This window comes from Fistularia commersonii, chromosome 10 (assembly GCF_037954325.1).
Source record: "Fistularia commersonii isolate RoL2024-O1a breed Wild chromosome 10, RoL_Fcom_v1.0, whole genome shotgun sequence".
NCBI classification, from domain to species: domain Eukaryota; kingdom Metazoa; phylum Chordata; class Actinopteri; order Syngnathiformes; family Fistulariidae; genus Fistularia; species Fistularia commersonii.
The window spans coordinates 14,842,081-14,863,931 of NC_141293.1; the positions used below are offsets into that span (position 1 = coordinate 14,842,081).

Sequence of the window (21,851 nt, forward strand, 5' to 3'; positions counted from 1 at the left end):
TGGTGATGTGGAAGGACGGCCGAGGCGTCGGGACTAACGTTTTATTTGCACGTCCAAAGTGTTAACAAACCAACACAAAGTTAGCATCCAGGTCTACAGCAGGGGGCGCCAAACACATACAAGCTCAGGAAACATGGACGTCCACCGCCAGGAGGGGGGGGGCTGCTTCACGTCTGCCCGTCTGCATCCACGACATGAAGACCTCGGCGACATAGACCGCTTTGACCTTCCAAACAGGAAACAGAACCTCGTGGCGAAGACGAGCAGAAACCCTTTCGAAGCAAAAGGACTTGGACATGATTTATTTCCTGGCTGGGACAGATCTGCTTTATTTTGGTAAGAAGCTTCTGGTTCCCTTCAAAATAGGGGTGGGAGCAGACAGGGGGTGAAATCCGACCCCCCAGGTGGCATGGCAGACGTGAGGCGTGGAGCCCTTGCCCCTGGGCGCCGAGCCCCGCCTGTCGGCGCAGACTGAACATGTGCTGGAGGAACATCTGATCACAGCAAACTCATTTCAAACTGAGGAGGTCCTGGGGGCCGCGGGGGGGGGGGGGAGCCATGTACAAAAGGAGGACAGGAAGCAAGGCGGTGGCGGCGGCGGCCGTCTGGGACGTCCACTGGTGTCCGTCTCTTAGGTTTGCTGGATGCGGTGTGGATGGCGGCTGATGATGTCACAAAGATGTCGGGGCAGCGACGCTGACCGTTTTTGCTGTTTTGTCGTCGCCGCAGCCTCTAACCGATAGCCGGCGTGCGGCGGCGCCACGTGTAAACAAGTCGGAAAATTAGCCTTTTATAAAAAAAAAATCAGCTGGTCGTACGAACGCGGCGATATCGTAATTTCTGCCATTCTGATTGGTTACAATTAGTGATGTCGGAGGTGTTTACCTGAGAATTAACAGGAAATGGCGAGGACTCTAGAGACCTCGGGGACAAGCGCGTGAGACGGGGGGGTAACCCGGAGCCTTCTGTCCACCGGCTGGTGGCAGACGGCGCCGCCGCTCTGGGCCTCCTGAGGGACATACAGGAAGTGGTTCATGCTACAAACACGTATTTTACAGGGTCATCTCCTCCTCTTCCTCGCCGCCACGCTTCTATGGGACACACGCAGCTGAAGCGGAGTTAGACTAACTGCGCGTCCTGCTGGTCGGGGTGATGTCACTGTGATGTCACCGCCTCTTCAGAAGGACGCGCGGCGAGCGGCGTGACCAAGGCATTTTTCTTTTTCTTGGTTTTTGTTTTTTTACATCACGTTCGAGCTTGAACCTGCCGTGCGACGTCCCCGCGCCAGGGACGGCGGACACGGGAGGAGCGATGTCGTCGCACGGGGGGGGGGGGGCAGCAGCCTGGGGTGTGTGACGTTGTCGCCGGGCAACAGGTCATGTGACGGCGCCCAGACGGATTAGAGAAGGTTCTTTACACACAATCTGCTGCAAATGTTTGCATGAGAATATAGAGACATAGAGTTTAACTAGGATCACAACTGTGTGTGTGTGTTTGTGGGCATATGTGGGTGTATGCAGATGTGTGTAACTGTGTGAGCATGGGTGAGTTTGTATATCTGTGTGTTGGGACTATCTGTGTGTGTGAGTCTCTGTGCGTATCTGTGTGTGTGGGTTATCCCTGTATGTTTGTGTGTGTGGGGGGCTGTTATGTGTGTGTTTTTATGTGTGACTGTGTGTGGGTGTCTGACCGTATGTGTGTCGATCCGCATTTGATGCCTGTGTTGTGACTGCGTGCCTGTCTTGTGTGTTGTGGATATGTGTGTGTTTGTACGTCTGTCTGAATTTGTTTTGCCTGTATGTGTGTGTGTGTGTGTGTGTGTGTGTGTGTGTGTGTGTGTGTGTGTGTGTGTGTGTGTGTGTGTGTGTGTGTGTGTGTGTGCTGTACACTCAGTCTGTGCCTCCCACCTCCTCAGTACTTGCTGAGGTTGTGCCATTTAGAAATCTGCCTGCGGGGGTTCTCGCACACTTCCCTCCAGTGGGCGGAGCCAGAGGGGGCAGGGCTGTGGAGGCCAAGCAGCAGGCGGCCCAGGACCTCGTTCTTGGTGGTCCTGTCGAAGTCGACCACCAGGAACTCCACGGAGATGTCGGGCAGCAGCTCCGGGGGGATGTCGTAGATGAAGGACTCGTTGAACACCGGGTTCAGCGTGCACTTCTTCACGTGTGTGTTCTTCTTTGCGATGCGCTTGCGGCCGTAGAAGACGTTCACCTTGACGTACGGGTCTAAGGAGAGACCACACACCCGTCACAAGGAGCTCCACCCGCCCTCCCGGCTCCTTACACACCGCCACCGGGGGGAGGCCGACGTCGCACCTTTCTGTAGTCGTCATAGGGTTGTGTAGTTATTGTACTGTTGTGTAGTTGTTGTAGGGTCGTGTAGTTGTTCTTGTACCATTGTGTAGAAGTAGTCGTACTGTTGTGTTGTCGTTGTACGGTTTCATTCTAATCATTGTACTATTTTCAATATTTTCAATATTGTGTTGTCGATGTATTACTGTAAGTGTTGTTGTGGTCGTAGCGCTGTCTAGATGTATTAGTACTGCTGTGTAGCCGTTGTTGTACTGTTGTGTCGTCCTTGTGTGGTTTCAAAACTTTCATACTATACTTGTGTTGTCATTGTGTAGTGTATTAGTCGGGCTACAACAAACTACAAATGTAGCTGCACCTGTGATGTGTTGCGTTGATGTATTGTGCGCAGTCTGCAGTTGTACAGTTGTTGCACTGTGGTTGCAGTCGTTTTGCCGATGTAGTTGTTGCCATGTAGTCGCTGACAGCGTCGGTCAGTGATGTGGTGTAGTTGTGTCGTAGTTGTGTTGCAGTTGTTGTCACATACTTGCTGACAGGCCAGTGATATCCATTTTGGGAAGGTGTCGGGCCTTCAGGACAACGACGCTAAGACGATGAGACACCGGCTGGTAGGACAGAGACACAAGGAGCTCCCCTCGAGTCTCACACTGACACCCCGGGGGCAGAGGAGAGGCAGGAAGGAGGAGGCAGGAGACACGGGGCAGAAAAGCGGAGACAGAATTAGAATCAGAATCAGCTTGATTGTCCCAGTCTTTTCACACATACAAGGACTTTGGCTCCTGCTGTCTGTTCCACCTTATCCTGACTTGAAGATAAACAAGTGGTGGAAAACAGGACATTGTACTCAGCACTATAATACAATATAAGTACAACTGTAGCTAAGTAATAAACCAAATGAGTAAAATGGACAGTGAAGTATATCTATAGCAGTGTGCTATAGAGAGTGGTGTCAGAAAGGGCTTCTGATGTAGGACTCATGCCAAACTAATCCAACAAAATATGACTTCCATATGGGATGGTTGGAGGTCCAGGGTAACAACCACCGCCATTGGTGCCGATAAGGTCCAGGGTTCCCAGTGGAAAGGATGCAGAGAAGGAAAGGAAAGGCAAGAGTCTGGGACTTTGAATCTTGGGACGATGACAGGAAAAGCGAGAGTTGGTTAAGTTGATCCAGAGAAGGAAGGTGGAGATGCTGTGTGTCCAGGAGACCAAGTGGAACGGCAGCAAGGCTAGAAGCTTAAGAGAAGGTTTCAAGTTGTACTATCATGAATTCTTGTCAATCTTCTTGTCTTGGCAACTTGACTTGAATTTCTTCTTCAGTTCCACAATTGAAGAAGCCTCTCGGATGAGGGGTGAAACATCTTCAAGTAAAGAAATTCAAGTCCAGTTGCCAAGAATTCAGGAACACAGGGTAACTTATAAGAGTGGAGGTAGGTGCACACAGGTAGACTATGTAATCTGAAGGAGATCAGTGACCGAAAAGTAGTGGGAGGTGAGAGTGTAGCCAGACAACATACGATAGTGGTTTGTAGGGCGACTAGTGACAAGGAAGATAAAGAGGACAAAGGCAGAGCAGAGGACAAAGTGGTGGAAGCTGAAATAGGAGGGGTGTTGTATGGTTTTCAGGGAGGATTTGAGAAAGGCTCTGGGTGGTCAGGGAGATCTAGATGACTTGACAACTACAGCTGTGTGATCAGGGAGACAAGTAGTAGAGGACATGATTTGTCATTTGGACGGAAAGTAGACAAGGAGACTTGCTGGTGGAATGAAGGAGGCAGAGGTATTTACAGAGAAAGAGGTTAGCAAAGAAGAAGGGGGAGACCGAGGGGATGAAAGAGAGCAGATAGGAGTACCGAGAGATGCAGCACAATGTAATGGTAGAGGTAGCAAAGGCCAGACAAAGGGCATATGATGACTTGTATGCTCGGTTGGACATAGTAAGGGCATAATAAATGGTTTCAATGATCCTTTAACTTCTGCTGGATCCCTGTTTGAGTTACTAAATCCTGGTCTTGCAAAATGTTACCTTGGCTTTGCAGGCTATGAGTGAACCCATCTCTTGCCCGTTTCGTTGACTTGTGTATCTGTTGCCGAGGTAAAGAATGTTCTAAGGGGGCTGGACACATGTAAAGCTGCTGGAACTGATAAAATTTAATACTTTTTTCTTAAAGTTGGCTGTTGATTTTATGGCTGAGCCTGTTTCATGTATTTTTAAGCTTACCAGTAATAGAATTCCCAAAATTCCCAAAAATGTAAATAACTACAGTCCAATTTCTCTTTGGTGTCTTTAAGCCAAATTATGTGGAAGGATTATCAGTGACCAATTTGAATCAAATCAGATTTTATCTCCCTTCCAATCCGGTTTCGGAGGATAGCACAGTACTGTCACAGCTGCACTCATAGTCCTAAATGTTTACCAACTATCCATCCAAAAGAACACAATGTGTCTAGGTAACTGGAACTTCCTCCTCTTTTCTGGGAATTACCAAGGGGGTGCACCAAGGTTCAGTGCTGAGACCCATTATATTTTCAATCTACATAGACAATCTCTGTAATAACTTGTCAAATGCATTGTATCATCTTGATGCAGACGACACCATTATTACCATTCAACCTCACTCATTCAGGCTTTTGAGTTTTTACAAGCACTTTTAACATTATCCATTATCCAGTCTTGTTTATTTGCTATTTGAACTGGTTAAAACTTGATTAAACCAAGCTCATTGTTTTCCCTCATTCAAAGGTGGGACTGTAAAATGTCACAAGTATTGTAACATCTAAACGAATACTTACAGAGCAAGTTCTGAATTAAAAATGCTTGGGAATTATCCTTGATCAGAAGCTCTCATTTTAAGTCCATATAATTAATCTGGTCATTAAACCTCTTGTGAAGCTTGGGTCCTTTTTTGAGAACCGTACTTGGTTCTCTTTCAGGATCAGTAAAAATTTAGTGACAGGGACATGCTTTATTGGAGTGCGTCAACCTGTCCCAGGACACTGTTTTTCATTGGGCACTGAGATTTGTCACTGGCTGTAGTTGTCTCAACCTCCACTGGGAATTGTATATGCCCTCCTTGAGTGCGCAGGTACACTCTCTGGCTGAGCCTGACATATGGCTCTTTCAGCTTTGAATCTTTGTTGCAGAGAAGGAGGAGTCGCTATGCCTCATATTCTGGGTAGTTTTGTCTGTTCTATGAGTAAGAACGGAATTGGTAACAGAGCTTCCAGCTTTGCTGCTCCTTGAGTATGGGATGTGCTTCAGGCAGATTTGAAACTCTCAGGTTACTCCACTTGGGAGTTTTCCACTCTATCCATAGGGACAGATGCTGTGAGAGCTTTGAACAGTGCCTGTGTTGTTAAACTGTTGTTTTATTTTTGAGTCACCGCCAACACACATTTCATTGTACATGTTTTTATGTTCTTATACCTGACAAAACAGAGATAGAAATGGAAAGAATGTACAGCACAGGGACGTGCAGTCAGTAGAGGCAGGGGAGGCCGGGCCTCACCTGTCATCATGGGAAGTTAAAATGTAAGAAAATGAAAAAAATAATTAAATAGTTACATTTATTCAGTGATTTGTACTATAAAGTTATTTTCCATCTAGCTTCACCATTTTTAGTTTTTTTTTCAAAATCGCTAAAAAAAATTCACATTTACCGTTCAAATATGAAGAGACGTGCGGTGACACGGCAACCAGTGGAGCCCACTATGGATTGCGCAGTGATTCTGATAACTGTGCTACCATGCTATGCACTGAGACCGTATTGCTGTCTCCATGGATGTCACTATTAAAAAAACTGTTTAGCTGATGTGTCTAATGTTTTTCATAAAACAACTGCGAAGAGACAATAAGTGAGGCACGCAGTGACGGTGCCTCATGGTAGGGGGCACCGCTGATCCCAGGGATCCTTCCTACTACTAAGCTACAGAATAAAAGAATTAGCAATAGCAAGCTACAGTAAACAGTTAGCAAGTCATGTGCAGCCATCCAGCTATTTTTTGCCGATGTCATAGGGCTGTATATCTCACAAACAGTGAGAGATGAACGTAAATCTCCTGGGCAGCTTCTCAACTTTTTGGCCCAGAAGGATCTCATTCAAATTGTTCCTGAGGCAACAAAGTTGCTCCGGCCGGTGGTCACCATTCCGGTTACGACAGCATCGATGGAGTGCTCATTCTCGGCACCGAAAAGTCGGAACAGGACCGATCAAGGGCGACTGTCTTCACTGGCAGTGATTTCCATTGAGACAGAGACTTTTAAAACTGAAGAAAGAAACGGAAGACATCTACAAGCAAGTTATCGATGCTTCAGAAGGAGCGGCGCATGGACTGTATTTATTAGTAAAGGTAAGAGATAATAATGTTTTTTTACATGTGCTTTTTTTCTATGCTACAGTTTGTATACGTAAAGAATGCTGATATGATATATTAAACAAAACACGTCAACTGCTGCCAATAAAATGGTGAATAAGCTACTCTGTAAGGTTCATGTTTGTAAATCTGACTGTGATGACGTCAGTGCCTCACCAGCCATGAATCTCACCCCACACCACTGGTACAGCGGGTTGGGTGATTGAGGATAGAAAGGGAAATGTATTGACAGATGCTTGAATAGGGAGGGGGAGAAGAGGTGACTATTATGGACAACAAAGTAGCAGAGATTTGTAAAGGTGAAGCAAGGAGTACATTGACGAGGATGAGGAGTGGAAAGACAGTTGGTCCTGATGATATACGCATGGAGGTATGGAAGTATCTTGGAGAGCCAGCGTTAGTTTCTGATTAGATTATTCAACAGGATCTCAGAGAGTGAGAAGATGCCTGAGAAGAAGTGTGATGGTGCCCATTTTCAAGAATAAGGGAGCTATGCAGAATTGCAGTAACTAGAAGAATAAAGTTGATGAGCCAAACAATGAAGTTACTGGAAAGACTAACGGAAACTACATTGAGAGCTGAAGTCAGCATTTGTGAGCAGCAGTGTGGGTTCATGCTTAGAAAGGGTTCTACAGATGAAGTGTTGGCTTTGAAAGAGTACCACAGATGCAGCGTTTGCTCTAATAATGTTGATTGAGAAGTAAAGAGAAGGTCAGAGGGAGCTGCATTGGCCTCTGTAGGTTGAGATCTTCTCATTCCAAGGTAAATCTGAGCAGTGATTGGAGGTCCCAGGTCAGCTGACCCTGGACACGTCAGCTGGTGCATCGGATTATTGATGAACGGGTGTGTTGTCTCCGCCTGATGACATCACACCTCCGTCTCCATCGTTCCATTCATTCAGAGAATGAGGTCATGTGACCTTCGGAGTGTCCCCATGAACACTGTCTTTGTATCCTCTCATTCTGAGGATGTAACAGGTGTGATTAATGATGGCCTGTTGCCATGGTGACACAAAATCACACATACATACACACACACACAAACACACTGACTCGCTGTGGACTGTCATCCAGACTTGTTGGTCAGATAAAGTTGAGATGCCCCCCGGCTCACCTGCATGCTCCTCTTGGAGATCTGCTGGCTCAGGTGGACCCGGCCGGTGCTCGGGTCCACGCCTTTCAGCGGCACCACAGCCTCCCCGATGACATCGTCACGGTCGAAGCGGTCGAAGCTGAGCACCAGGAAGTGCAGCGTGAGGTCGGGCAGGGCGCTGTAGGCCACGCCGTAGAAGGTGAAGGTCTCGTCGAAGAGCGGGTCCAGCGTCTTCCTTAGCACGCGGGTCTTGACGCGGTGCTTCTTCTCAGGCAGGATAGTCATCTTCACGTAGGGGTCAGAGCTGCCCGCCTGCTCGTCCATGGCGGGCAGGCCACGGGCACCCACGATGGTGACCACCAGTGCCTTCTTGGGGAAGTTGTAGTCCACGCTGAGGCTGATGGCGCCCAGGTTGGGCTCGGGCTCTGAGGGCGCCGGTGTGAAGGGCGACGCCGTCTTGCTGCTGGTGCGGCTGCTGCCGGACGAGCCGCTGTCCAGACAGCAGTAGTCGGCACGAACCGGCAGTGCGCGCTCGGGACGAGCCTGGCCGTGGGCAGGGCCTTGTCCACCGGGCGGCACCAGATGGCTCATCTGCAGCTGCCCGGGGACATCCAGGATGTTGTTCTCGGCGTCCACCAGCACCATGCCCCGCCCACCGGCAGCCGCGCAGCCTCGCTCGCCGTCGCGGTCGAGGCGCCGCGCGCTCCGCACGATGCGCTTGCTGCTGCTCAAGGTCTCAGGGTAAATGCTGATGCCCTTGAGCATGTGGATGAACTTGTAGGGTGGGTCCTCGCCGTCGCAGTAGCGGTCGCCATGCAGCTTGTATCGCCCGGAGACCCGGAGGTAGCGCCGCTGACAGAAGGACCACAGCAGGACCAGGACCACCACCACCACCACCAGCACGCCGGCCCCCAGGAAGCCCGCCAGGACAGGGGACATGGCTGCCGCACAGACAGGAAGAGGGAGAGAGAGCAGCCAATCAGTTGACAAAATCAGTCCGGTTTTCCGTTCACTGCAAAACCCCATCATCTCTCTGGGAATGCAGCCAATCTGAACAGGAAGCGAGGAAGAAGCAGATGATCGGCGGAGGACCGCCATAACATCGCTTTCACCCTCCTCCGCTCTCCGCCTGCATCGCCCTCTGATCAACGGGCTCTACCCCCCTGGAGCAGAGCAGGGGGTCCGCACGCCACTGACATCATCAGATACATGATATCATCGGGTAACACCCTCAAAAACTGTCCCTCTAGAACAAGGAGACACACACACAACCCAAACACACATACCTGGCACCACAGGAGACAGACAGACCCCAGTAAAGCACACACTCACACACACACTTTCACAGGGACAGTGTGTCAGGCGGACCGCGGCAGGGGTATTGGGTGGTATGTGGGGAATTGATGAGTGGAAAGCAACAGGAAAATTTGGGGTTATTCGGGGTATTTTTAACTATCGGATGCAACCGTCCGGTGTTTCACCGGGTGTCCAGTCAGCGGACTCCCCGGCCTCGGCCACCCCCGCGCCCCACACCGGCCGCTCCTCCCGGGGCACAGACATGACGTCAGCCGGTACCCACCCCGGCTGGCAGGCGCGTGCGTGCACATGCACGCGCGGAGGCCCGGGGGCCCGAGGCGGCCCGCCGTGGACGGGAACCGGCTCGGACCGGATCCGGACGGACGGAGATTCACAGCGCGTCCGTTAACGGGGGATGGGGGGAGGGGGGCGCGGGTGTTGGCCGCCATCATTACCCCCCACCCACCCCCGATGACACAGGACATTTCGAACACACACCTGCTGAAGCCACCGCACGAACCGACTATACCCCGACTACCGGCGGCTTCGGGTGTCGACCCCACCTCCCTCTCCCCCAGCCCCGTTACCGGCGGGCAGGGGCAGCGCGAACGGGCCCGGGGCTCACCGTAGGCGGGTCGCAGCTCCGTGATGTCCGCCATTTTGTGACTGCGGGCAGGAGGATGCGGTCCGGACCGAGCGGGAGGAGCGGGGACGGCAGCGGGAAACCGAGCAGCGTCAACCGCTACTCCACACCCATAGAGGACCGGCACCGAGAGAATTCACCGGGAGAGGCCGCCCAGCGCGGAGACACCGCCCGTTACCGTCGTCCCGTCCGTCGGTGCCTCGGCGTCCGTCACTGATGCTCGCGAGGAGATGCAGCGAGTCTGCGCAGAAGAGCGCCCGCCGCAGATCGTCTATCAAATAGAGCGCTCACTCCGTGTCAGCGCTGGTGGACGAGTCCGAGTGAGACCTCTGTCGGCCGGGATACTGGAAATCAGTGGAAACAAAGATCCTCTATTAAAAAAAAGAGCAAGCTGACAAAACAGGCAGTTTAATAAAAATAAACACAAAAAATATTAAAAAGATAAGACAAAACAGACAATTTTTGAAAAATAAAGACAATCAACAGAATGACAATCTAATAATAATAAAGGCAATCGAACAAAATTAAGACAATTTGGTAAAAATATAGACAAGTAATAATAATAATGACAATCTTACAAAAGATAAAGGCAATTTATAAACTTAAAGGCAGTATGTAAAAATAAAATATGGAAAATGTTATAAAGGTAAAACCAAACAGACAATTTGTGAAAAATAAAGACAATCCACATAATGACAATCTACTAATAATCAAAGCAATAAAACAACATTAAGACAATTTAATAAAAATAAAGACAAGTAATAATAAATTATGACAATCTAACAAAATAAAAAGACAATATATAAACTTAAAGGCAGTATGAAAAAATAAAGACAATCCGATCAAAATAAGCAGCAAACGTTATTCCTGGTAGTAACAGTTTGCTAGCTGTCTGGGGAGGTTCTCAGTCATCCAGGTCATGGTGAATTCTTGTTGAAATCTTATTGTCGTGGCAACTGGACTTGAATTTCTTCACTTGAAGACAATTCACCCCTCATCCGAGACAACCGGCCTCTCCAATGAGGGCTGAAACGTCAATTGAAGAAACTCAAGTCCAGTTGCTCCAAGGCCGTGCCGCTTCGCCGGGTCCAGCTCCAGCTCCAGGTCTAGCTCCATGTCCGGGCCCAGCTCTAGGTCTAGCCTCTAGCTCCAGGTCCAGGTCCAGCTCCAGGTCAAGCTACAGGTCCAAGTCCAGGTACCTGCAGTGCTTTTACTTCTTGTGGCTGATGGAACCAAATTAGAACAGGCTGAGACCACATGAAACATGAAGATATTATGTACATAGAGTCACCCATCTATTTATCGGTGTTCACAATTTGATGCTGCTATCCCATGTGCCCCCCCAATTGACGCCCCCCTCGGGGACAAATAAAGTTTTTTCTGATTCTGATGGTCACATTGGGTTGCAAAGTCCACATGATCTGACAATCTGATAACCATCTTGGATCTGTAGAAAGACAAAGATTGTCCAGATATCTTTGATCAGTCAAACCCTTATTTATAACACATGTTCAATGGAGGCTCTTCTGGTGGTCCTCATAAGGTCAGGGTTCCTGTTAATGACCTAACATATTTGCAAATCATCGATGAGGTTCAAGGGAAATAAATATTAGTATATTCCATAAAGCAACTAGTTTACACAGCTAATGACTAGTTAATAATTGCTATTACGGGTTAATGGCTGGTTGATTACTGTTAAATGGTTATAGCTAGTTAATAACTGGTGACCATCCCATCCTCCATGTTTCAGATGTTCTCAGCCCTCACACCTGGACTCTAAGGACTGGAACTCACCGACCTCAGCTCAGCTTCAACACCACCGTCCCACAGAAGCTGGACCAGCTCAGCTCCTCGGCGTTGGACTTCCTAGAGGACCTCAGGCAGTGTGGGTCCCTGTGAGAGAGGCCCTCCTGTCCCCTGCAGACACACATCTCCAACCTCTTCTTCAGTTCTTCAGGTACGCCGACGACACAACTGACCGACACACACACACACACACACACACACACACACACACAGGACCCGTCACGAATGAGAACCACCAAAGAAGCACTGAGACATGGGTTGGGACCCAGAACCACTCCGATCCAACCACGCCAGGCCAGTACCTTCAGGGCTCTCTGCTGGTCACAACAGGGAGACGGAATGGACCAATTCCATCCCTACACTGACTGACATTCAACCATCTATCGTCCAACCATCTGAGTACCTTCTGGATAGCAGATCTTCTCAACCTATGTTGAGGAATAAGTCCATGCGCCCTCATCTTAGCTGCTTGTATCTGTGACCTGGTTCTTTGGGTCTCCACCCTACGCTGGAGCAGGAGGTGAGGTTTGGAATGTAGATTCACCATGTATATCCAGAGCTTCTCCTCTCTCCTCAGCTCCTTCTTCAGCATGATGGACTGATGCAGAGTCTTCATGCAGTGATCCACTTGTCTATCTCCATTCTTCCCTCACTCCTTAAGAAGACCTGGAGTTTCAAGTGTGTCCCTCAGGGAGTCCTCCAGAGGTTCTGGTCAGATGGTCCTACGGAACCAGTGCCAGAACCTGGTCCATGTGCCGGCAATGAGCAGTTTGTGGCGAGGGTTGGGCTCCACCAGGGTGGTCCAGAACCTTCATGTGCTAAGTTCTAAATGGTGACTGCAGACCACGCACTCCTCTCTTGCTGCACTTTAGCAGCTTTCTGTGATTTCCTTTGAGAGGAGCTGAGGGGAAATAATGAGTCTATTGTGTACCTTTGGTCCTTCTGCACCAAAAACCCGCCTGGTTCCTTTGAGGGTCTGCCAGGTCCAGACCCGGAGACACCCAGGGTCTCTACTTGTCCAGGAGCTCCAAAGGAAAGGCTCCTGCTGGCACGGCATCCGTGAATATCCTAGATGTTTCCCGTCCGACTTTCTCAATGCTTTGAGACGGTTGTGTCAAGCGCCATCTTGTGGTCATTTCAGATACTGCACGTGAGAAATGCTTTTACTTTGAAAACCAGCTCTTGTGTGTGTGTGTGTGTGTGTGTGTGTGTGTGTGTGTGTGTGTGTGTGTGTGTGTGTGTGTGTGTGTGTGTGTGTGTGTGTCTGTGTGTGTGTGTGTGTGTGTACCCGCCGCTCCAGAGTTCCATCCAGGTCCCGGGCGTCTCCAGGGACACGGACACATGACTTCGGCTCAAACACCCGGTTGTCATGGCAACGCTCTGTCCCACACACTCGAAATCCACGCAGTGTGAACAGAAAAGGCCTGGGACCTGATTGGCCGACCTGCGTGACGTCACCACTGGGCTGGACGCCCGCTCCCTCCTGTGTATGCGTGTGAGTGTGTGTGTATGTGTGTGTGTGTGTGTCAGACAGGGAGTTTGAGTGTGTCTGACAATGTGTGCGTGTGTGTCTGAGTATGTGTTTGAGTATGTCGGAGTGTTTGAATGTGTCTGACAATGTGCGTGTGAGTGTGTCTGAGGATGTGTCTTTTTTGTAAATGAGTCTGTGTATTTAAGTTGTCTTCTTGTGTGTGCCTTGTGTCATATGTGTGTTAGTGTGTATGTGTTTTCTTTTGTTTTTTCATTTACCAATTTATATATACACAACAAATCTCTTTCACCAGGGGAAACACAAAATTATACGAATAGACAAAAATCAAAAAGCCATATAGAGTAACTATATAATATCTATATATATTTAATAACTAAATATATATAATAACTAAAGCACTTTCTATGCACAGTGTATGTGTGTTATTGTACCTAAGTAAGTGCGCGCGTGTGTGTGTGTGTGTGTGTGTGTGCGTGTTATTCTAAAGAGCAGACATGGCCTCACTTCCTGTTATGTCTGGCCCCCCCGCCCCGCCCCTCCCTCCCCGGCGCAGCGTCTGTCCCGGCGGCGGAGAGGCGGAGAACCCCGGCGTCCCGCACGGAGCAGCGGAGAGTACGCGCGGCGCTCGCAGGATTCAGCGGGATTTCTCAAAATTCCGACGGCATTTTGTGCGGGCGCGGGACCTGCGACCCCCCGCCGCCCAGACGCTGTCCATCCTCGCCGACCGTCGCGAAGAAAGACAAGTAACCGGGGCGGAGAGGCGGATGTTACCGGAGGAATGTGCGGGGAACTTCCGGTGTTTCTCTGGGTGCCCGGATGTGGGCCGTGCTCTCCGGAGGGCGGGGCCGGTGATTGACAGGTGTCATCGCAGAGCGGAGGAAGACCCATACCTGGTCCAGGTGTCCCCCCCCAGGCGGCCATGTCCGCCTCCGGTCCGAGCCCCGCCTCCGGCCTAGGCCCCGCCTCCAGCCCAGGCCCCGCCTCCGGCCCAGGCCCCGCCTCCGCCAGCGGGGAGGCCTGCGTAAGCGTGGTCCACCACCTGCTTAGGCTCCGGCAGGCTGGCGAGGACGAGATCTTTGCCCGGCGAGCCATCGAGAGCCTCCTGAGGAAGCTAAAGGAGAAGAAGGACGAGCTGGACGCGCTCATGGCCGCCGTCACCAGCGGCGGCGTTCATCCCAGCGGCTGTGTGACCATCCAGAGGACGCTGGACGGGAGGCTGCAGGTACCCACCGCCCCCTGAACACGTCGCTCTGTCCAGCCTTCTGTGGACATCCAGCCTTGAATGTTCTTCTTCTGGGGGGCATGGTCCAAGTGCCAGAGGGGGGTGGCCAGGGGCAGGGGGGCGCCTTGGAACCATGAGTTGCTGGTTGGACTCCCGAATGCTCCACCCTCCCCCAAGTACTGCTGAGCAAGACACTGACTTCCTGACTGCTCCCTGGCACCCCCCAGTGGCTGCACCATTCAGGGTGCAAGGAGTCCTTCTTCTTCTTCACTGCCAGACAGGACTGTGGGCAGGAGGGGACAGGATACAGGGGGTCTATCCCCTTTCCGAGGTCTGTCTCCTCTCTCCTCTGTCCTCAGTGTGTCTGCTCTGTCCTCGGTCTTTGTGCCTCCCGTTGAAATTTTTTGATTCATCTGAAAGTTCAGGAGTGTGTGTGCACAGTTTGTGAATACACACACACAGTTTATTTTGTCTGGGACTCAGGAAACTGTCGGAGTCAGACAGTGTGTCTGTGTGTGTGTTTCTAAATCTGTGTGTATGTGTGAATCTTGTGTGTGAGTGTGTATGAGCATGTGCATGTCTGTTTCTGTGTGTGTGCCTGTGTGTGTTCATGCGTATGTGTCTGTTTGTGTGCATGTGATGTGTGTGAGGTATCATGATGTCATCAGACGTGAAGATGACTCCATTTGGGTGAGGGTGTTCTACTCCCTTGGTGTGTGTGTGAAAATAGAATAAAGGTCTGCGTCTCCATGGCGACGTGTGTTGCCGGCAGGTGGCGGGCAGGAAGGGCTTCCCCCACGTCATCTACGCCCGGCTGTGGCGCTGGCCGGACCTGCACAAGAACGAGCTCCGGCACCTGAAGTTCTGCCGCTTCGCCTTCGACCTGAAGAACGACAGCGTGTGCGTCAACCCCTACCATTACGAGCGTGTGGCGTGCCCTGCCTCTGCCGCCACAGGTGAGGTCCTGGGCCGGGTGAGCGCGGACTACAAACATGGCGTCCTTTGTCGCCCCTCGGGCCCCCGGGCCTTAATTCAGGAGGAGTTTGCGCAGGACCTGGTGCAGGCTGACCCACCCCCCCACCCACCGACCCACGGCAGGGCACGTCCCCTCACCACGTATCCTGGAACGCCTTTGCCGCTCTCAGGTCAGTCACATGACACTTTTCACATAGCTCATTGGACGCAACCTCCGTGAGCTCTGGCGCTCCTGCTAGCCGCTGACCATCCCATAGTATCTCAGAGAGGCCACACAGGAGCTCACCGCTATTTGGAAACTTTCACAAGCCCTGATGACTCACAATGAAATGTTGGGAAACTGTTAGCTGATCACAGACGCTAAGGATGTGCTCCAGAAAGCTGTTAGCTAAGGATGTGCAAACTTAGCACTTGGTTAGCATCAGCAAAGCTGTTAGCTGAAGATGTGTTAACATAGCACTTTGTTAGCATCAGCAAGCTGTTAGCTAAGGATGTGTTAATTTAGCACTTAGCTGTTAGCTGAGGTCATGCATATCTTTTAGTTAGCAGCAGCAAGCAGTTAGCTGAGGATTTTCTAACTTAGCATTTAGTTAGCATCAGCAAGCTGGTGGCTGAAACATTTTAAGGTGCTCTCCAGATGTGTCCCCTGAAGGCAGCAACTCAGTGTTAGCGGTGGCCCCGCCCCCCGGTGCTGTCCCCGCCCTCCCGGGCTCCGTGGCCCCGCCCCCCCAGCAGCACACAGCAGGTACTGCACATGTATGGCTTCCTATGGGTGGTTCTCAGTTGTACCGTGGTACTAACGGTTGTCTCCTTGTGCAGCAACGGGCACCGGCCCCACCCCCTACTGCCCCGCGGCGCCCTGCCAGAGTGGGCGGAGCCACCAGCGGCCTTCCTTCCATCATGGACACACAGCCAATAGGCACTTCTGTATGGCATCATGTGGGTGGGCGACAAGAGGAAGTGTCTCCTCCCGAGCCAACCCCTGCCTTGTTTGTTCCCCCAGGGTCGCAGCATCACACCGCAGCGCCCAGTCTCCAGCCCGTGTCCAACAGCCCAGGTAGGACGGCCGCCCGCCCTCCCCAACCGTCACTCCATGTCCCAGCCTGTCTTCTGTCTCAGGTCCGGAGTTCTGGTGCTCCATTTCCTACTTTGAGCTGGATGTCCAGGTGGGCGAAATGTTCAAGGTCCAGTCCGGCTGTCCCCTGGTCACGGTGGATGGATACGTGGATCCTTCAGGAGGAGATCGTTTCTGCCTGGGACAGCTGAGCAACGTTCACCGCACCGATAGCAGCTACCGAGCCAGGCAAGCCGAGCCTCCAGTCCCGGCGGTGCTCCTTGGACGTCATCAACGAGCTCCTCCTTCTTCTCGGTGTCTTTGCAGGCTGCACATCGGCCGGGGGGTCCAGCTGGAGTGTCGGGGGGAGGGGGACGTCTGGATGCGATGCCTTAGCGACCACTCCGTCTTCGTCCAGAGTCTCTACCTGGACCGCGAAGCTGGCCGAGGCCCAGGAGACGGAGTCCACAAGATCTACCCAGGAGCCGTGATTAAGGTGTGTCCATGGGACCTCCGTCCGGATCCTTTGGGTCCCACAGAGCCCAGCATCTGATCAGAGACCCTCCAAGCAGCTGTGCCCAGAGGCTGGATCCATGAGCTGGTGGAGCTTCTGCAGTACACCAGACCCTTCTTGTGGTTCCATGCAGAACCCTTGTGGTTCCATGTTCCCCAAGGGCAGAGGTCTCAGGTGAAGACCTCCTCAGACTGGTTCTTCTGGGGGGTTGGAGTCAGCTCCAGCCTGACTGACCCCACCAAGGAACCGACTTGGACAGGGGTGTCTCCAGGGGTAGCGGACCCCTACCTCCTCCTCCTAGGCTCTCCACTTATTCACAGTCCTTCTTAGGACCTCCAGGGGTCATCTCTTTCTGGAACATCTCTCTGCTCACCAGAAGAGAACCGTCCCGGAATTCCTTTGTCTGCTTGAAGGATATTTTGGAACCTTCTAGCGTCAGCACGACTGCATCCTAAGAAGGTCTTCAACTTTCCAACACCTCTAAGATCAGACTTTCACTAATGGAGACCCTCCAGCTGGATGGAGTCAATAGACTGGGTTCATATACACACATACAGTTCTTCTCAACCACAAATCTATCAAGCTCTGTCCACCGGATCCAAGAGTCACAAGTCTGAGAAGATGACAGCTGTCTGTCTGTACCTGTGTATCTGTTCCTCAGCTGTCCACCTTTCTGTCTCTCCAGGTGTTTGACCTCAGGCAGTGCCACAGGCAGATGCAGCAGCAGGCGGCATCTGTGGTGGGAAGGACCAACATGGCTGCCATCCCCGGCACTGGCGGTCAGTAGCCTGTGTGTGTGTGTGTATGCGTGTGTGTGTGTGTGTGTGTGTGTGTGTGTGTGTGTGTGTGTGTGTGTGTGGCACTGTGAGCTGACCTCAAGCCCGTCTCCAGGTGTTTGTTCGGCGGCAGGTGTGTGTGTGGACGAGCTGCGCAGGTTGTGTATCGTGCGTCTGAGTTTCGTCAAAGGTTGGGGGTGCGACTACCCGCGGCGGAGCATCAAGGACACCCCCTGCTGGCTGGAGGTCCACCTCCACCGGGCCCTGCAGCTGCTGGACCAGGTGCTGCACGCACTACCACCGCGAGACCACGCCCTCTGACAGGGGCAGGGCTGTGTACGGAAGGCGGCCAATCACAGCAAAGGGACTCCTTAGGCCCCGCCCTCTCCGCCCTGCAGAAGACAAGCCTCGGACAAGCGGTGTTTCCCTCTTGCAACGCCATGGTGACCAGCGTTGACAGACCAAAGCTGGAATTCATGTCTTCGCCCCTCTCTGAAGATGAAGTCTGAGTCTGTCGCGTCTTCTGTCCCTCAGACACAAGGCCCGGTCCTGGTCTGGACCTTCAACTCTTGGAGATCTTCTCCACCTCCTGACTTCATATATTTGCTCAGGCTTTGTGCTGGGGTTTCACATGCTTTCAGAATGAAGGTGTCCTACCCAGGCTCTGGAGCTGCTGGGTCTCAACTCTCGCCGGCTTTTCATCTCAGGCTCAGACTTCACGGCCTCTCGTCGCACTCCTAGCCCGCTGCTGGATCCTGCTGGCCAGCGACAGCGACACTCCTGCAGAACCTGGGGGTCCTGCACCAGAACCTCCTTCCAGAGGCCAGAGGTCCTGGGCGGTGACCCCTAGGAGTCGCCCATGAGGCTCCTGGAGCAGGACATGGACAATGTGATGCACACCAGAAATTGTAAACATGTCTGTGCTCCACCGGAAGCCTTTGGATGACTCCCACCTGGAATCCCTCAGAGTCCAGCTCATGTTCATGTGTGTGTGCTGAGGACCACTTTAGTCACTGCTTTCAGTAAAAACAAAACAAAGTGCAGTATGGAGGGCGGTGTGATGTTTAAGAGGTTACTAGAGGGTTGGACAACAGGGTTCTCATCGAGAGGCGATCTTGTATATGACGCAAGAATTTGTCCTGAGCGTCAAATGTTTACAAGGAGGGGTTACGGCGTCTGACTCGTGTTTGTACCGGAAGTGTCTCCCGAAATCTTTGAATTTTCAGCGCTCTCTCAGTACGTTGTTTTAATCGCTCGGGGCTGATTGGCATCGCAACGAGGCGAACCTGAACGCCTCTGCAAAGTATGGCGGCAATAAGGACAAAGACCGGGCGTGTGTAAAGTTTAAATGTTCGAGAAACGGCTTCCGATTGGATATGAGGATGTCAGGGCGTTATAACTCTAGCCAATTGCAGAGAGAACTGCGTGGCTTAAGGCGGGACTTAATGACTGACTCCTCGCTCCACGAATCACCGGCGGGGCTCAACCTGGCGGTATAAAAATGGGGCGGAAGGGGGCGTGGCCTGTCAGGGGAGGTTGGAGCCGAGCGAAAATGGCGGTTTAGTCTTCGCCAAGCGTCCATCTGACCGAGCAGCTGCGAGGCGTCGCCCTTTCTTCCCCCGCTCTCTGCCGCCTTTGTCCCCCTGCGTCCGTTCCGACATGGAGATGAAGAAGCGAGTCAGCCTGGAGCTGCGAAGCCGGAGCCCCGCCGAGGTGAGCAGTCCAGGGCGCCGAGCCTTCCAACAGCCGACATTTTGACCCGGAGAGCCGCGCCAACATGGAGGAGGCGCGGGCTCCGACGAACCGCCGTCCGGGCGAGCCGGGGCGGGAAGGCGGTTGGCGACCGAGCAGCCGGCGGGATCTATCGGTAACGTCTCCGCCCGCCGCCCCGGTCCCCCCAAGCCTGGTGCGCGGGTCGTCTTCCCGCGCCTGCCGGACTTCATTCACCGCCTTGCTGTTTTACCGTCGCGGGTGTTTCACTCGAATCTGTCACGGCACTAAAACGCGACGGGACCGGGAACGGACTCCCGCGGACTCGCCGCCCTTGTCGGTTCCGGTCCAGGACTTCGTCCGAGCCCCGTAAACAGGTGTCGGGGTTTTTCCCCCGCTGTCCGGTAGCTGCTCCCGCCAGCCCGCATGGACCGGAGACGGGGCAAGAACCGGACGGGGTCGGATGAGCGCGCTCAGCCGCGACCGGAGTCCCCGGATGTAACCCTGTGAACGGAGAGCGACGTCAGAGTTGAAGGCGTGACGTCACGCCCATGTCGGATTCGGAGACGAGGCGCGCTTCCGGTACCGAGTTGTAAGTCGGCCTTGGACCGGAAGCTGATGATGTAGTTTTTTACCGAACCCCTACTTCCGGGACCAACTTTTTCCAGTGTGAGCCCGCACCGTGGCTGACACCTGGTCGCCCGGTAACGTCAAACAACGTCGGTGCTGATAACGTCACAGTGCCGGGAGGCGTCTGCCTCCGCCTCATTTGTTCAGCCGTGACTGTCAGGAGGCGTGTCCGCGCCATCTAGTGGCTTGGGGCTTCACCGCGGTGACCCGGGATCCTGATGCCTGAGCTGGGTATGTTCTGACGTGTGTTACCATGGTGACGTCACACAGGTGGTGGAGCTGGTGGTGGAAAACTGCCGCTCGGCAGACGGCGAGATGGAGGGCCTGACGGACGAGTATGTGCAGCTGGAGGTCCTCAGCATGGTGAACGTGGGCCTAAACTCGCTCGCCAAGATGCCCTCGCTGCCCAAGCTACGCAAGGTAGGTGAGCCTTCCCTCTATGCATCGCAGCGGGGTGATCACACGCATGTCAAACATTTGTGTGTGTGTGCATGTGAAGCTGGAGGTGAGCGACAACACCATCTCTGGGGGTTTGGACTCTCTTGCCGAGAAATGTCCCAACCTGACCTACATCAACCTGAGTGGCAACAAGATCAAGGAGCTGAGCGCCATCCAGCCTCTGGTAAGCCCCGCCCCCTCTTTGCACCCTGCACAGGCCTCTGCATCCAGACCACTGCCAGCATGCTTTGTGTGTGTGAAGATGGATTTGAACCATCAGCCAGAGCATGAATCAACCTAAGAAAAGACACACGTTTATGATATAACAGAGTAAAGTGTGTGTGTGTGCATGCACGCTTGCAGCAAAGTCTGAAGAGCCTGAAGAGCCTGGACCTGTACAGCTGTGAGGTCACAGCGCTGGACGACTACCGGGACGGTGTGTTCCAGCTGCTGCCTCAGCTCACCTTCCTAGACGGCTTTGACCAGGACGACAACGAGGTGCCCGACTCCGAGGCCGAAGACGGTATAACGCACACTCACACACACACATACAGGTGTGACCTCCTGCCGTGGAAAGCACACCTCGTGATCGGAGCTGAGCAGGACGGTCGCCAGTGTCCGGACACGCTTGACGTATCCCTCACTGCTGCCGGTCCTTCCTGTGCTCTCAGACGAAGACGAGGCCGGTCCCCACGGAGATGAGGACGACGAGGACGAGGATGAAGACGAGGAGGGCTCCGAGGGGGAGGAGGTGGGCCTGTCCTACCTAATGAAGGAGGGCATCCAGGTGAGTGCTCGTGTGCAGCGCCTGCAGGGTCTCCAACACCAAATGACCGGACGCTCTTTGTCAGGACGAGGAGGATGACGGCGACTACGTGGAGGAGGAGGAGGACGAGGAAGAGGAGGAGGACGGAGGTGAGTCTCTGTGAGTGCGCTCTTCCTTCCGAACCGGAGTGCGTCAATCAAAGCCTCCGGTGTCCCGCAGACGAGGACGGTGTCCGTGGCGAGAAGAGGAAGAGAGAGGCCGAGGACGAGGGTGACGAAGAGGACGACGAGTAGCCGCTGTCCCTGGCGTTCCTCTGCCCGGGACTCTGGTCAGTAATCCCCATCCGGACCAGCAGGGGGCGCTGCTGAGCACCAGTCCCTGCTTTCTATTGGCCGTCGAGGTTGAAGCCCCGCCTCCTGGAACCACTCGCCGCTTCCTGACTATCGATGGGCGAATTGTTGATCAGAGTTCTGCTGGTCGCCCCCCCCCCCCCCTCCTCCAAGCCCTCTTAGCCCCACCCCCACTACTGGTCTGGGTTCTGGTTCTGGTCTGGACAGAGAACTGGTCTGGTCTCCGTAGCTTTCAATCTTCCTCTGACTTAATTTTATTTTTTTATTCTTGTGTTCTCGTGTGATGAAAATGATGATGTCACCAGCGTGTTTTTGAATAAAAAAAAACCAACTCAGAAGTGTGTGTGTGTGTGTGTGCGCGTGCGTGCATCTTGATGTGTTCTTCTACCCTGGTCTGATTTGAAACT

General features: G+C 52.7%; 3 protein-coding genes across 4 annotated transcripts; 2 read left to right on the plus strand and 1 right to left on the minus strand.

Annotated features, from left to right (window-relative positions):
* Window positions 1–27: 27 nt before the first annotated feature.
* Window positions 28–10,050, minus strand: LOC147230534 (synaptotagmin-11-like). Its single transcript, XM_086153972.1, has 4 exons — window positions 9,694–10,050; window positions 7,794–8,713; window positions 2,833–2,953; window positions 28–2,222 (listed from the first exon to the last, which is right to left on the minus strand). The coding sequence occupies exons 1-4, from the start codon at window positions 9,725–9,727 to the stop codon at window positions 1,912–1,914; spliced, it is 1,386 nt and encodes a 461-aa protein (XP_086010098.1). The 5' UTR covers window positions 9,728–10,050; the 3' UTR covers window positions 28–1,911.
* A 3,507-nt stretch (window positions 10,051–13,557) lies between these two features.
* LOC147230535 (SMAD family member 4-like) lies at window positions 13,558–18,600 on the plus strand. 2 transcript variants are annotated; one of them, XM_086153970.1, is made up of 9 exons: window positions 13,558–14,231; window positions 15,004–15,376; window positions 15,844–15,951; window positions 16,026–16,133; window positions 16,210–16,263; window positions 16,326–16,509; window positions 16,588–16,756; window positions 17,460–17,553; window positions 17,666–18,600. In XM_086153970.1, the coding sequence occupies exons 1-9, from the start codon at window positions 13,929–13,931 to the stop codon at window positions 17,869–17,871; spliced, it is 1,599 nt and encodes a 532-aa protein (XP_086010096.1). In that variant the 5' UTR covers window positions 13,558–13,928; the 3' UTR covers window positions 17,872–18,600. The 2 variants fall into 2 exon arrangements, with proteins under 2 accessions (XP_086010096.1, XP_086010097.1); XM_086153971.1 differs by lacking the exon at window positions 13,558–14,231 and adding an exon at window positions 14,251–14,562.
* A 480-nt stretch (window positions 18,601–19,080) lies between these two features.
* On the plus strand, window positions 19,081–21,782 carry LOC147230536 (acidic leucine-rich nuclear phosphoprotein 32 family member D-like). The gene is made up of 7 exons (XM_086153976.1): window positions 19,081–19,263; window positions 20,161–20,310; window positions 20,390–20,512; window positions 20,692–20,851; window positions 21,000–21,115; window positions 21,180–21,243; window positions 21,314–21,782. Exons 1-7 carry the CDS (start codon window positions 19,210–19,212, stop codon window positions 21,385–21,387), a joined length of 741 nt encoding a protein of 246 aa, XP_086010102.1. The 5' UTR covers window positions 19,081–19,209; the 3' UTR covers window positions 21,388–21,782.
* The last annotated feature ends 69 nt before the right edge of the window (window positions 21,783–21,851 follow it).

Excerpts from the sequence above, each read along its gene's own strand:
- LOC147230534 (XM_086153972.1), bottom strand. The coding sequence starts at position 9,727 with ATGGCGGACATCACGGAGCTGCGACCCGCCTACG. Across the intron at positions 8,714-9,693 it reads GGAGCTGCGACCCGCCTACG|CCATGTCCCCTGTCCTGGCG; the intron begins GTGAGCCCCGGG and ends TCTGTGCGGCAG. Across the intron at positions 2,223-2,832 it reads TATCACTGGCCTGTCAGCAA|ACCCGTACGTCAAGGTGAAC; the intron begins GTATGTGACAAC and ends GTCTCTCCTTAG.
- LOC147230536 (XM_086153976.1), top strand. The coding sequence starts at position 19,210 with ATGGAGATGAAGAAGCGAGTCAGCCTGGAGCTGCGAAGCCGGAGCCCC. Across the intron at positions 19,264-20,160 it reads GAAGCCGGAGCCCCGCCGAG|GTGGTGGAGCTGGTGGTGGA; the intron begins GTGAGCAGTCCA and ends GACGTCACACAG. Across the intron at positions 21,244-21,313 it reads GGAAGAGGAGGAGGACGGAG|ACGAGGACGGTGTCCGTGGC; the intron begins GTGAGTCTCTGT and ends GGTGTCCCGCAG.
- LOC147230535 (XM_086153970.1), top strand. The coding sequence starts at position 13,929 with ATGTCCGCCTCCGGTCCGAGCCCCGCCTCCGGCCTAGGCCCCGCCTCC. Across the intron at positions 16,264-16,325 it reads GCCCGTGTCCAACAGCCCAG|GTCCGGAGTTCTGGTGCTCC; the intron begins GTAGGACGGCCG and ends CTTCTGTCTCAG. Across the intron at positions 17,554-17,665 it reads TGCCATCCCCGGCACTGGCG|GTGTTTGTTCGGCGGCAGGT; the intron begins GTCAGTAGCCTG and ends GCCCGTCTCCAG.